This window comes from Colobus angolensis, unplaced genomic scaffold (assembly GCF_000951035.1).
Source record: "Colobus angolensis palliatus isolate OR3802 unplaced genomic scaffold, Cang.pa_1.0 Scaffold85, whole genome shotgun sequence".
In the NCBI taxonomy this organism is placed as follows: Eukaryota; Metazoa; Chordata; class Mammalia; order Primates; family Cercopithecidae; genus Colobus; species Colobus angolensis.
Genome location: NW_012122376.1, coordinates 6,344,704 through 6,360,020, shown reverse-complemented (window position 1 = coordinate 6,360,020; position 15,317 = coordinate 6,344,704). Strand labels below are relative to the sequence as shown.

General features: G+C 36.1%; 1 protein-coding gene across 2 annotated transcripts in view; it reads left to right on the top strand.

Moving 5' to 3' along the window:
* PLEKHA1 (pleckstrin homology domain containing, family A (phosphoinositide binding specific) member 1) overlaps nt 1–15,317 on the top strand; it is a 57,799-nt gene that overhangs the window by 26,917 nt on the left and 15,565 nt on the right. Inside the window, exons 5-7 of one of the 2 annotated variants that reach the window (XM_011930235.1) lie at nt 4,387–4,484; nt 11,019–11,144; nt 14,011–14,154. In XM_011930235.1, the coding sequence (XP_011785625.1) occupies nt 4,387–4,484; nt 11,019–11,144; nt 14,011–14,154 (368 nt within the window). The remainder of the gene's footprint in view (nt 1–4,386; nt 4,485–11,018; nt 11,145–14,010; nt 14,155–15,317) is intronic. The other variant, XM_011930236.1, reaches the window with a different exon arrangement.

The window sequence follows — 15,317 nt, the reverse complement described above, 5'->3', positions numbered from 1 at the left end:
TTATTGGAGTATTTAGAATGGGTGATTTTAGTTGGAGTCAAAAATTAAGATTAGTCATTCATTGATCAGTCAATAGTTTATTAGTCCTCTACTGCTAGTGGGAGTAAAGATTCATGAAATGCTTACTTTTAGAGAGAGAAGCACTGACTTCTAAATAGAACCACAACTTTTCATTCAAAGTGGCAACGTGTCTTATCTCAAATTGTCCCAAACCAGTGAGAATAAGAAACATGCAAGCCATTTTTGATGGAGGGAGCAGAGTATCTGTAACCCTCAGTATGTAAAGTTGGAAAGTAGATAGAGGAATGGTAGATAATTTAGCAGAGTGGAGGAAGAGGCCAATGAAAAGCTCACCATTTAAGTGTTCTGCCTCACCTCAATTCTAGATAGGCTTAGGTACAGGAGATACATTTTCTGAGGAAGCAACAGTGAGGAAGGACCAAAAACAGGGACTTAGTTTGCATATCTATATCAGAAACAACCTCTGTTCCCTACCTCCGTCTAGCTCGATCAGGCAGACACCCTTCCCCTGTTCCAGCAGGAAATGGGATGTGTGGTGTCTCCACAAATAGAATCAGTGAGGCTGTATATTTAGGGGCACTAGTCCCAGAGAACGAAAGGAATGAGGCATGAAACTGAAAATAGGAAGATTAAATGAAAGTCTGCACAATCAATGCAACCCCAACCCCAGAGCACTGGGCAGCCAGGTTTAGGTGAGTAAGATCCGAATACCCTAGAGAAAAGATCCATAGATACTGACTGACATCTGGGCATTTCTACTAGAAGAGGTTGCCATAGTTGACTAGTGAGGTCCACAGTCAGCAGCCCTACAACAACCCAAGAGAGCTTTTCATCAGTCTTTTTAGCACTTTCTTTTAAAATATGAATAGACAGCCCAGGATTACTGAACATTTGATGAGAGAGGATTATCAAACAGGAGAAGGAACATGAGACAATGCAAAACTCACAAGAAAAAGGCACAGAAATCTGAAAGTAGAACAAAGGTAAAGATAGATAATGGAAAAGAGATAAAAGCAATCAAGGAAGTCCAACATCTGATAGAGACTGAGAGGACAGAGGAAAGTACAGAATAGAGAAAACAGAATGGGGAAAATTGACAAAGAGTGTGATAAAATACCTTAGAACCTCTTGAACCAAAACCATATGTTCATAACCAGTTGATCTCAGGTCGTGAGGTGATTTTTGTTTGCAGTTAAGCTAATGTTTATGCTTCAGGTTTTATCCATTTTATGTATTCATTCTAATCATAAAGATTTGAAATGAAATACTCAAGTGGAAAAGGTAGGAAGGATACAAGCTTCTAGGGATGCATTTATTATTCACAGTGAAACCCTTACTTTAGGGTTTTTATGGTAACTTAGCAGTATCAAAGTTTTTTTTTTTTAATTGTTCAAAGATTTTCTTTCCCTTTCTCCCCTCCCCACCAATATTGCTAATACACCACATGTCAGTCACTTGCTTTCCTTTTTCTTTTTTCTTTTGAAATGGAGCCTCCTCTGTCCCCTGGAGTGCAGTGGTGTAATCTTGGCTCACTGCAACCTCCACCTCCTGGGTTCAAGTGATTCTCCTGCCTTAGCCTCCCAAGTAGCTGGGATTACAGGTGCCTACCACCATGTCTGGCTAATTTTTGTATTTTGAGTAGAGACAGGGTTTCACCATGTTGGTGAGGCTTGTCTCGAACTCCTGACCTCAAGTGATTTGCCTGCCTTGGCCTCCTAAAGTGCTGGGATTACAGGCGTGAGCCACTGTGCCCTGCTTTACGTTTTTTATAGTGCTTCCTTACTCCTTAGAAATCTCCAGATGATGGCAGTGAAGAATATTCTGTACCAAGCACTGTGTTAGTTTCTTTACATATAAGATCGTTATCTCTTAAGGAGGTGGAATGAGTGGCATTCCCATTTCACAGATGAGGAATATCAGGCTCAGAGAAATTAAGTAATGTTTGAAAGATGATATTGCTTGTAAGTGCATAAGCTAGTCAGGTTGGACTGATTCCAGGCTGATTTTTTTCCTAGATCATACCTATATATCTACATCTTGTCATGAAGTAATTCTTAAAGTCCATGAGATTTTATTCAGATTGCAAAGTATACTAGGAGTCTTTTTTTAGATATATATTTACATCTCTTCCTTCCGTTAAAATTAGAGACCCTTATATAAATATTATTTATTCAGAAGTGTATGTATTAAGCATTTACTGTGTACCAAGTATAGTATATTAATAAGTGCATAGATTTTTAAACTCTTCAGATGTTCTGGGCAGATGCCCAAAATAACATTGAGGGGAAGAAGCCATTATGAGCGAAGAGAGCTCTGCTTCAGCCTAAGCTGAAAAAAAAAAGAGTATAAAAGGAAGCCTTACTGATGGCTAGAAATTACAAACAAAAGTTATTTATTGATAGGTATAGCGTCCTAGTGAATTATGGATTTATCTTAATATGTGTTTATGGCAGTTATAACTTTTCCAGTCTCTAGAAAGCTATACAAGAACAGACTTCCAGTGTGTCAAATTTCTTTTAAAGTTATAGACTGGTTGTTTTGTAGTGCTTTGCAAGATAGGCTTTGACTTCCTTTCTAAGACCTTCATCTCAATTCAAGGAAGCTGTAGTTTAGAGTGTCTTGGTCTCAGTCCCAATTTCAAAATCTTGTGTGTTTTCCTTGAGAGTTTGCATTTCCCCTTCTCTTAGCCACATTCAACTGTGTGCTAGTGTATCTTAAAATTTTGGTGGAGACGTTTTGAAGTTATTTTTATGTTTGAACAATTGCAGCAGTATAACTATTCAGGTACTTAGCTCCTGGAAGAATATTTATGCTTTTAAAAATAAATGCACGTGGTGTACAATACATAGCTGTAATTCAGGAGTGGACTACGATGGTTTATAGACAGCTGTATGTGCGCATGTGCTTTGCTTTATAAAAGTACATAGTCCCTAAAGGGGTATATATAAACTAAATTGCATAAAAGTTCCAAATGTATTAACATTCAAAATATAAAGGAAATTCATAAGGTCTAGAAAAATAAATCTTAAGTTAGGGAGATTTTCTAGATGATATGAAATCTGGATACATTTATAGAAAAGATTCATAGTCTATTTCTGTATGATCAAAACTACTGTTAAAGTAAAATAAAACTGACACTGGGAAAAGTATTGGTAATAAAGCAGAAAAGATTAATATATAAGTTTCTATAATAATGAACAATTCAGGAGAAATGTGGGTAAAAACAGTAAACAAAACTCACAAAATAAATGCAAATGGCTAATAAACTTATAAAACTAATTTATCTCAATAACCAAAGAAATTAAAATTTGATAAGCTACAATTATTTACCAATAGGTTGTGAAAGAGTATTAGTCAGGAAAACACCACACTAGGTATTTCAAACCCAAGGGATTTGTTCCGGGGAGTTGGTTACCCAAATCTTGAAGACTAAAAGAATGCGAAGGGAATGCCGAAGTAACCCAGAAATTAGAAACTGCATGAAGTAACTACTACTCAAGGAGGGCTAGGGAGACAAAAAGGGAGAGACAGTAGTATTACTATAACCTAGGGCAGCGGAGTAGAAGCTACTATGGAGCTATTGGTATCCAAGGGGACTCTGCAAGGCTGGCATAGGGGGCAGGAAAAGGCCCCTAATAGTAGCTAGTTGTGTGCTGCTGTTGGAGAGAGGTCAACAACAGCAGGAATCAAGGAGAGTCTCCTCTTTCTTTCTCCCCCTCCCACCTTACAGCCTCTCATCAGTACCTACCGTTGGCAGAGAATGGCCTCAGATGGGGTCTAGGAAATATTGTTTGCAGATTGCCAGCCCCAGTGCCACAGAGCCTTTGAAAACTAGAAACTGGAGGTATCCACAGGTGCTAATAACCAGTTCTGGTGAGGGGTGTTCAATGAAATAAACCTTGCGTATGTGGTTGATAGGAATGTGAACAGATTCAACTTTGTGGGAAGATGATTTGGAAATACCTATAAAAAGTTTAAACGTCAGCTGTCTTTGACCCAGCCAATCTATGTCAAGAAATTTATCGCCCAGAAATGCTAGCCAAGTGTGGAGAAATATATGTGTATGATGTTTCATTGTAATATTTTATATAATTTCAAAAACTAGAAGTAGCCTAAGCATCTATCATTAGGGGATTGACTAAATGTATTGTGGTGTATCCATTTGATAAAAAACATGGCCATAACAAAATAAGAGTTTTACCTGTGTTATTGTGTGATAAAAGCCATATTATATGTGGTCTGATATATTTTGTCAAATCCATGAGAGTCATGGTGTTGAACCTAGCGAGGTTTTTCAGCTACTGCAAACATAAATTTAGAGGTAATAAGTACAATATTTGGTGTGTTATTTTTTTCTGTCAACAGTTATGAATGCAGGAATGAGGAAGTACTTCCTACAAGCCAATGATCAGCAGGACCTGGTGGAATGGGTAAATGTGTTAAACAAAGCTATAAAAATTACAGTAAGTATATGTATTTTTTTGAAACTGTTCGATGTCTGGAATTAACCTTTTCATTTTGAAAATACACCTACCAAATGTTCCCAGCTTACCAACAGGTTTCATACTCAAGCTTTGTTTAAAAGACAGGTATTCAGAATGTGAATATGTTTTCTTGTACTTGGTGACTGTTGGTCCTTTAATCAGCCCATTATTGCCTTTTTAACTTATGAACCTAATAAGGAGATATATTACTGCAGATCTTAATCACTTCTTACAACGTTTCTAGGAGAATATGTGCTTAGTACGTAGTGTTCTACCGGGAGGATATATTATTTTCTTCTAGTATAGTGTAAGAGATTTCCTGCCACCTACCTGGGGAATAGGCACTTCTCTCTTCTAAGCCCTGACTGGGGATTGGGGTCAGAGAGGGAAAGAGTTGAAAACAGGAGCAGGACAAGGGGAGATGAAGGCTGAAAAATGAGGGATAGGGATAGGGATAGTGTCTGAAGGGTTGTGGCAACCAGAGGGTTCTGCCCCATGTGACCCTTGAGAAGTTTGTCTCAGGCTCTAAACTTCTTCCTATGTCCAATTTTTTTCCTTGCGTTCCAGGGCTTGGTACCTTTCCCATGCTACAATTTCTTGCTTGTAATGTGTGCTTCTCTTCTTTTTTGGTTTTCTGATGAATATTTATTGATTATTTACACTGTGCCAGATCTTGGACTGAGGGTTTTACTTAAATGAACTGGAAAAGTGAGACCTAGAAAGATTAATCTACTAGTTTTATAGCTAGTAGATTATGGAGCTGGAAGTCCAGTCCAGTTTGTTGGACTCTGGAGCCTGAACTCTGAAGTGCAGTGCCTTACTGCTTCCTGAACAAAAACAGCCCCCGTCTCCTTACTCTTTTGTTCCTAAAACCAAAAACCTTTACTGAGAGAGTTTGCTAGTGATGGTGAGCAGCAAGTAGATATGTACCTTGCCTCACCTTTCCCTTTACACTTTTGTAGAAAAATACATAGTAGACCTGCCTGAAATATGTTGGGAAGGAGTTCTTGTGTTGTGAGATTTGTGTCAGTTGCGTTTTTTTTTTTTTTTTTTAATAAAGTGCAGTTATTTACTGACCCTAAGTGACGTATTCTCAAAGAATATGTGCCCTGAAAGTCAGCATATGTTAGTCACTCGTTAGTTTTAATCTAAAATGAATAATTTCATATTTATATCACAACACAATAAAGAGTCAGTGTAGTTAAAGCTGTTCCCAGAGTTAAGTCGAATTTTTTTTTGTTTTGCACTAGAACAGCTTGTTACCACATGACAGAAAACGCCTACGCACTGCATCTGATCTGTACATGAAGTAAAAGTTATTTTAGGTTTGTGCAGTTTCAGGAAAGCAATTTTTTAACCTGATTCAGACATACATATTCTTAAAAACTTTTAGCTAATCATTTAAACTCTTTTAATAAATATTCCCTGCTGAAAAATTTCTTTAGAAAGATAGTATCTCGTAACTTTACTAAATTCATGTTTTACAATTTGCAGTAACAAGCAGCACTGGTTTCTTAGTGCTTTAAGAGAAAAAGCAGTGAATTGTCTCAGGCTTTTTACCATTTTAGGGGGTCTTGAATTGCTATGTCTAATTTATCAGTGGTATGAAACAGTCTTACACAAATGACACTGGTAAACTTTCTAGCATGATGGAAAAACAGATTATAAATTCTAAATAGAATTCTTAAAAATACTTCTAAGTAGCTTTTGTGGTCTTGCAACTTTATTTTACATGTTGAAATTTTTATAGTTTTTAAGAAAAATTTGTTGGTAAATGATTTTAATGTTTTATAATTCACATTTGGGAAATATAATTACATATAAGATATAGAAATCCTTATTACTATAGTGATTAATAAAGTGGTTATAACTGCATTAAAGTGAGTATAGAATTGATAGCACTTATTAAAAATAAACTTTAGATAGACACACATTTAACTCATAGGATAGCAATGAAATAATTTCCCATGCTTTAATACGATATGCTTTATGTTAATTTTATTCCTTAAAAATCTTACCACTTTTATGTGCATTTTATACATTAACTGTATTAAAGTGTGGAATCTCTAATTTGTTATATTTTCCTATGAACATTGCTGATGATTTACATGTAGATTTATTTGAAAACTTAAAATGTACATTTTGATATAGGTACTTAATACATAAATCTTTCTATGGAATCACTCTCATTTTGGTCAACTATGTAATTTAGTGGTCTTTTAGTGGTCTGCTAAGTACTGTGTGATAAGTAAATTTTAAAATTTTAGAAATCTGAAATTAGAGTTTGGAAATGTGTGGTTTCAAAATAGAGGTGGTTAGAGGGCAATGGGTAAGGGAATGATGATTTTTAAGCTATTTCCTAATTATAATATATTGCCATTTTAATCTATTATCCTCCAACTCTGTGACTTTCCTTACTTTTCTTAAGTCTAGATGGGTGCCACTTGAAATTCTTTACCCTTTACAGTTGCTTTTCAACTTATGATGGGGTTACATCCTTATAAACCCATTGTAAGTCAAAAACACAAGTTGAAAATCCATTTAGGATCCCAACAAACCCACTGTAAAGTTGAAAAATTGTAAGTTGAACCATTGTAAATCCTGGACCATCTGTGTTACACATGCACAAAAAGGAAAAGAGCCACAGTAGGAGAATCATCCCTGAAGGGGGAGTATCAATGACTGGAGTGAGGAAAATCAAATTTTAAAAGTATGCTTTCCACTGTTCATTTATAGTAGTAACAACATAAATATGGTGGTTTCTGTTTCCTTATTGATTATTAAGGAATGTCTAAGATATATATGGTTTATTCCTGAATAGAGAGCCACTGTTTTTAAACATGTCTTTTTTAAAATTTAAAAATAAATATTCGATTTGAATCTAAAAATTAGTCCTTTGAATTTGTGGCAGAAACTCCACAAGTTTGGTATATTTTTAATAGAAACTGGAAACAAGTAGATGTAGAATTCTCAGAAAGATTGTAAGACATGGGAGTTTGTGTCTGCACTAAGAATTTTTATTCTCAGTGAAGTGAATGGAACATTATCGCTTGTTTCTTTCCTTCTTTTTTTTTTTTTTTTTTGAGATGGAGTCTCCCTCTGTTGCCCAGGCTGGAGTACAGTGGTGCTATCCCAGCTCACTGCAGCCTCCGCCTCTGGGGTTCTAAGTGATTCTTGCGCCTCAGCCTCCTGAGTAGCTGGGATTACAGGTGTGTGCCACCACACCCAGCTAATTTTTGTATTTTTAGTAGAGACTGGGTTTCGTCATGTTGTCCAGGTTGGTTTTAAAACTCCTGGCCTTGAGTGATCCACCCAGCTCGGCCTCCCAAAGTGCTAGGATTACAGGCATGAGCCACAGCACCTAGCCCAACATTACATTATCATTCTCAGTGAATTGAATATCAACTTTCCTTTTAATTTTTGAGAAACCTGCAGCGTTTTTTTTTTTTTTTTTTTTTTTTGAGACGGAGTCTCGCTCTGTCACCCAGGCTGGAGTGCTGTGGCCAGCTCTGAGCTCACTGCAAGCTCCGCCTCCCGGGTTCACGCCATTCTCCTGCCTCAGCCTCCCGGGTAGCTGGGACTACAGGCGCTGCCACCTCGCCCGGCTAGTTTTTTGTAGTTTTTAGTAGAGACGGGGTTTCACTGTGTTAGCCAGGGTGGTCTCGATCTCCTGACCTCGTGATCCGCCCGTCTCGGCCTCCCAAAGTGCTGGGATTACAGGCTTGAGCCACTGCGCCTGGCCAACCTGCAGCATTTTTATGTATTTCACGCATAAATACTTTAATCTGTTTTGTTCATCTCTTTATTCTCTAGTTATTTTTACCTTTTCTTTTCCTACTATTAGAATTTCCTACTACTAGGATCTCATGCAAATGCCTGCCAAGAATACATTCAGATCTCCTACACAAAATGCAGGGATGTAAAAAGATAGAAAGCCAAGGAAAGGGAGAAAGGCAGTAGACAAAGAAACCAAGTGGATTCAGTGTCTGACATGTGCCAACTGCCCAGTGGAATCACTTTTCTCATTTTCATTGGACAGTTGGATGGTTTGGGGTAGGGTTGTATCCTGAAAATGTCTATCTTAGTGGCTGAATGTAGACCAAGTTTTCCAGTGGTGCCTATCGTTTTTAAAGGAGTTATCCATATTCATGGATATTTTACTTGAACTTTTCTTGTTCTTAGGGAATACGATGATTAAAGTTAGATAATTTTTATAGTAAAATGCAGTTCTAAGTTAACTATTAGCGTTTGATTTTATTATAATGACAAATTAGAAGCAGTGAGCTTAACAGCATAAGCAAGGACTTTTAATATACTGTAATTTAAGAAAAATGGAAAAACCAATATAAATTTCAGTATTTTTAAAATGATTTTAAAGGTTTTTCGTAATAATTTCGATGTCTGAGTAAACTTCTTGAAAGAATAACGGCTGGTTTTCTTATGGGTCACCTCTTAGCAGCACCTCTCATCTAATCTAGTTGAATAGATTGTTTTCTCTCTGGTTTCAAGTTATCTTAATGCTGTTTTTTGTTCTCAGTGAGATAACTGGGCCATATTTTCTCTGTCAGAATAATTGAAATATATGATGCCATTTATTAGAAAATGTAATGGGCTTCCCTAGCAAATCGTTCCAGGGTGTACTATCCTAATTTTATTTGACAAGGAAAGTTATCTTCATTGTTTTATTGCCTTTAAAAAGCACTCCAAAATGTGCACATTCTTAGAAGAATTCAAAAGGTATTCAGGTTTCTCTTCTCTTTCCTGTTTTCTCTCTCTTTTGTTTCTGCGGATGAGGGCATTGTAGTATGAATATGAACCAGAGGCTGGAGGGTTGGGCTTGAGGCCTGAGAGAAACCACTTCAAGGGAGGCAGGTGGGGAAGGAAGGGAGAGGGAGTTTTAGAAGTCACCTAAGAGACAAGTCATTTATTATATCCATAAATCACATTTGTGTGGATTGGGATTTACTGTAGCTCAGTGTCCTTTCATATACACATGGACCATGTTTGCTAAATATTTTGCAAAATGCTGCTTTGCAAATCCTTATCTGCATTGTATACCCTGTTTTCTACAAATTGGGTGGGAGTAGCATCGTGTAGAAGGAGAGCACAGGTTTTAGAGCAGTGTTTCTCAGTGTGTTTTCTGAAACTCCTGCCTCAAAAATGTCTGGTGTTCTTGCTTAAAGTGCAGGTTTTTGGGCTGCAGTATAGATTTGTGGAGTCAGTTTTTGGGTTCGAAGCAGGGGAATCTGAAGTTTTAAATAATCTTCCTGGGTGATACCTTATGCACTCTAAAGTTTGAGAAACCACATTGCTTTGGCATCACACTGGTAAATGGTTTGAGCCTTTGAATACAATGTGAATGATGTCCTGTAGTTCTACCAGTACTCTATTAACAGGAATTAGCTATATGACGAGCAAACTATTTAAGTTAAATGTTTCTACACCACTACTTCTGTGATTGTCAGTAGTGTTTGTCATAGTGTTTCTGAAAGACTGCAAGGTTCCAAATGCCCTTTAAATCATTGGAGAAAGACTAAATCATGTTCAGCATGATAATTGATGCTAAGCAGATTTGATTACATTTTATTCACAGCCTTAAAAATGTGTGATTTAAATACAGACTACGTGCTTAACAGTCTACAGATGGAAATGGTGATTAACTCAGTACCTTATTTACTGAATAGATCACATAAGAAAAGCTAAAATATATGTTAAAAATTTGTGATACCTTTGATTTTTTTCATCCACTTTAGTGAGGTGTTAAAAGGAGATTGTGCTGTTACCACAGTCATTGTTTTCCTGTACTTGTGAATGATTTATCATTGATCCGAGTATTGGAATTCCTTCTTTAAATTTCTAATGAAAAGTTTTGTTTTGAAACTTCTGATGTGTTTTAAGAATTTTGCTATTTTTCCTGCTGACTTTGGATTCATCCATTGAGTCTTTCAACATTTATTGAATACACTATGGTTTTGGTAATAGGCTCTGTCTTGAAGTCAGGAAAGACTGAATATGCCACAATCCCAGAATCATGGGTAGGAATGGAAAAAGGGAAGAAAACAGCAAAGAGCTGTAAACCAGCAGTAAGTGTGCCAGTAAACAGGGTCTAGAGCACAGCAGTTGGGCTTGGCAGAATTACACACACTTGGCTAGAATGTATTATAGTCAGGAACTAAACCTATATTCCCTAATGCCCCTGAGCCTATTTCCTTATCTCTTAGGTGGGGGTAGAGTCCCTATGCATAGGGTAGACAGGAGTAGTAAAGGAGAAAAATGTATGAAATAGTACCTGCCCGAGTAAGCACTCATTAAGTGATAGCTATATTATAAAGTATTATTCCAACAGAAAAATTAGTGTGATAACTTAAAGGAGTACATAAATGGACTGTAAATAATTTTTATATGTATTTGTCAACTATATACAAACAGACGATTAATTAGAAATTCTGTGAGAAAGTAGGTTCACATGTATAATGCTGGTTGCAAAATGATTCATTTTATTTACTATTTCAGGTACCAAAGCAGTCAGACTCACAGCCTAATTCTGATAACCTAAGTCGCCATGGTGAATGTGGGAAAAAGCAAGTGTCTTACAGAACTGATATTGTTGGTGGCGTACCCATCATTACTCCCACTCAGGTAATTAGGTAACTCTTCTATTGTGTGAGGGTCTAATTACTGTATATTGATTTTTATATTATTAAAACTAAAACAGGGCGTCTTTGCTGAATTAGTATAATATTCAATTACTATAAAATATTTTTGTTTATTTCAAAAGTATTTATTATAAAAAATTTGGAAATTACATAACGTTTAACACTTTATCGTGATTTCTCTGAGCCTTTCTTCGGTGTACTTTTCACCTCAGAAATGGAGATATGAGTTGCATATTACGCTTTGTAAACAGATTTTTTCACTTACATCATGAGCATTTTCCAAGTCATCAGAAATCCTTTTGTATCATTTTTATTGAGCGCATAGTAGTTCTTCCATGGATTTACCATAAATTATAAATCCTCTATTGGACAAATAGAGTTCCTTTTCCATTTTGTTTCTTTTACTTTTATAAACAATGCTATGATGACTATTCTTAAAGGAGAAATTCCTAGAAATAAAATTGCTGAGTCAAGAGTTTGCAAGTAGTAATTTTTAAAATCTACTTTTTCTACAACCTGGCCTAAGTGAGCTAGACAGAGGACTGGGATTTTAACTAAGTTACGTCTCAGAAGTACTCATGCTAAATTAAGTCTTTATTTGAGTCTTAGGAAAAATATAGATTTATGAACAATTTTTGATGAAATTAAAACTCTTTTCTGAGCTTGAATTTCTTGTTTTGCTGTTGAAAAGGATGAATTTGTAATGGCTACTAAGTTACTGGTAGTTGAGAAAGCAAGAATTTTAAAGTAATCAATTGGTATTGCCAAGCTTGGGTATTTTCATTACCAGTGTGCCTTTTGAACTTAAAAGACTTTGACACTTTATAAATCTTTTACGTCAAATTGTATTATACCCCACATTTTTCAGGTCTTTTGCTATGGGAGGGTGATTAGTGGGTTTAGAAATCTTACAACATTAATTAATTAATTAATTATTGAGTGCCTTATGCTTGGCAAAGGGTATGTTAATGAAGAAAATTGACAAAATGAACAAAATGAACAAAATATGACAGCTCTATGCTGTCATAGAGCCTACATTTTTCACCAAAGTTGGATTAAAAAATAAACTAGGATTGTGTGTTTACTTTTTCCAAAAGTAATGATTTTAAACTATTAACCTTCTGGTAACTATGTAGCTAGATTAAGCTACTTTCACTGGTATTATGACCTATATTGACATAAGGGGTAAGACTATTTTCCTGTAGTTGTGTTAAGATATTGTATTAGTATCTGCGGCTGTTTTAATTTTGTCTAGAGTTAAGATTTTGTTGCATTGTAATTTTGGTATAGATATTTCAGTCATTTCTAGGATTTGATGGGGGGATATAATTTTAAAACTCTGAAAGAAGTTTATTGCATCATTTATTTTGTAGTATAGTTTTAAAAATTATAAAATAATATATATCTATTGTAAAAGGCAAAAATTGGTAAATTGGACCTCATCAAAATAAAAAACACTTGCTCTATGAAAGCCCTTCTTAAGAGGATGAAAAGCTACAAACCAGGAGAAAAATTTGCAAACCACATGTCCAACAAAGGACTTTTATCTAGAACGTAAAAAGAACTCAGAACCCAACAGTAAAAAACCCAAGAAATCCAGTTAGAAAATTCATGAACAGATATTTCATCAAAAGATAAAAGATACACAGATGGTAAGTAAGCACATGAAAAGATGTTCACCATCATTAGCTAGTAGGGAAAAAGTACAAAGTAAGAGCACAATGAGAGATGACTGCACACTATCAGAGTGGCTAAAATAAAAGTGACAATACAAATGCTGCCAAGGATGAGGAGAAACATCTCTCAGGTGTTGCTGGTGGGAATGAAAATTAGTATAGCCACTCTGAAAAACAGTTTGGTGTTTTTTTTTTTGTTGTTGTTGTTTTTAATAAAAGTAAGCTTGTGGTTCCTGTACAACCCAGCATTTGCAGGCCTAGGTGTTTATCGTAGAGAAAGGGAAAATTACGTTCACATAGAAACTTGTGCGTGAATGTTGATAGCAGTTTTTTCCTAATAGCTAAAAGCGGGAAACAACTCAAATGTCCTTTAATGGGTGAACAGTTAAACAACTGGTCCTCCATCCATACCATGGAAATACAGCAATAAAAAGGAATGAACTCTAGATATAAGGAACAGCCTGGACGAATCTCTAGAGAATTATGCTGAGTGAAAAAAGATAATCGGTAATCTCAAAAGATAACCTTCTGTTTGTTTCCATTTACATTATATTTTCAAAATGTCAAAATTATAGTCTTGGAGAACAGATTAGTGGTTGCCAAGTGATTTAGGGGTAGGAGCTCTAAAGTTTACAAGGGAGCCTTGGGGTGGGTGATGACCAATTCTGGGTCTTAAATGTGGTGATAATTACACAGATCTACACATGTGATAAAACTGCATAGAACTGTATAGACACACATAGACGAATGAATGTATGTAAAGCTCGTGGAATTCGAATAAAGTGTGTGGGTTGTGCCAATGTCATTTTCTTGTTTTTGATAATGTTAGGCAGTTTCCCTGTGAGGGGAAACTAGTGAAAGGGTACATAGGACCTGTTGTACTTTTTTTGGGCAGCTTCTGGTGAATCTGTGTAATTATTTCAAAATAAAAAGTTAACTCCTTCCCCAAGAAAGAGCACTGGTGGCAGGACTTGTGCAGAACAAGAGGAACAGAAATTTGTGCTTAAATCAGTGACAGGAAAATTATGAGTAAGTATATCAGATTAATTAGAAAACCCTTCAAAAATCTGTTTCTAACTAATCTAAGGTGGATTTTAAGATTTTCTACTGGGATAGCATGAAATAAAAGTATGCTAAACAAGCAAGAAAATTATTTATTGTGCTTCATTTTAGAAAGAAGAAGTAAATGAATGTGGTGAAAGAATTGACAGAAATAATCTGAAACGGTCACAAAGCCATCTTCCTTACTTTACTCCTAAACCACCTCAAGATAGTGCAGTTATCAAAGCTGGATATTGTGTAAAACAGGGAGCAGTGGTGAGTAGCTTAACAAAATACATGAAATAATGAAAAAGGATTATGTCCTAGCAAACTCAAATTAACATGGAAATTGCTTTATTTTATGAAAGACCCAAAGTGAGAGACCAGCATGCTGAGGAGAGTCAGGAGATACAATAGGGAATATTCTATGTTTATAATTCAGTGCTGTTATTTGCTTGGTTTGCACGGGGCCAGGAAAGTTAATGCACATTACCACTGACTTTCAGTTTAAATGAGCTTTCCTAACAGTTTAATGTTTTAGAAAGTTTTTCTGTTGATCTCCACTCATCGTCAGGAGTGGGTCAGGGAAAGAGAAAGTTTTTCTATTGATCTCTACTCATCCTCAGGAGTGGGTCAGGGATAGAGAGCTTTAGTGGGGAGATGGCAGGCCAGGGGCAAGGAGAAAGAGTGGGGCATAGTAGGGTTTCTTCCTTGATTAGGCATTGGGCTGACCTCAGTGATAAGCTCTCTGACCTTGGGCTACTTACTTAACCTCTCAGGCCCTCAGTGTCTCTCTTAAGGAATAGCGTATAAAACCTACCATCTAGGGTTTTGTTTTGTTTTTGTTTTTTTAAGAGATGTAAATGAAAAAGGTGTGTTTCCCTTTGCACAGCACCTGGTACTTAGTAAAAGCTGTTATGGGTTAGCCCAGATATTCCCACATAGTTCCATGATGAATTTTTTGCAAGAGCAAGTAAATTTACCGGTATTTCTAAGGTTGCAACACACCTTAGTATTTAAGCCATTCTTTCTATGTGAACTAAATCTTTAGAATTTCATGAGAAAATTAACTGTGAAGTTTGGAAATGTTTAAGTCTGTGAGTAAAGAAATACTTAAAATTATTTTGGTGGTTCCATTTGATTTCTCATCACTTTCTGGCAACTCTTAATTGTTTTAGGGCAGCCAGGAGAATGTCCTTTCACCTGTTTGACTTGCTTTAGGCTGAGGAAAAAAATGCCGGTGAGGGCAGGGTTTTCTTACTGTAGAATGTCTGCAGGTAGAGTCAGAATTCTCATCAGGCTGTGATGCTCTGTTGTGTGTGGATTGAAAGCCCTAATTTACACACAACTGAGCATCATAGCCTGATGGTTCCTTTTTGTTTTACTCTTAAGTCCAAAATACCAGTCAGAGATACTTAAGTGCTTCTGCAAAAACTATA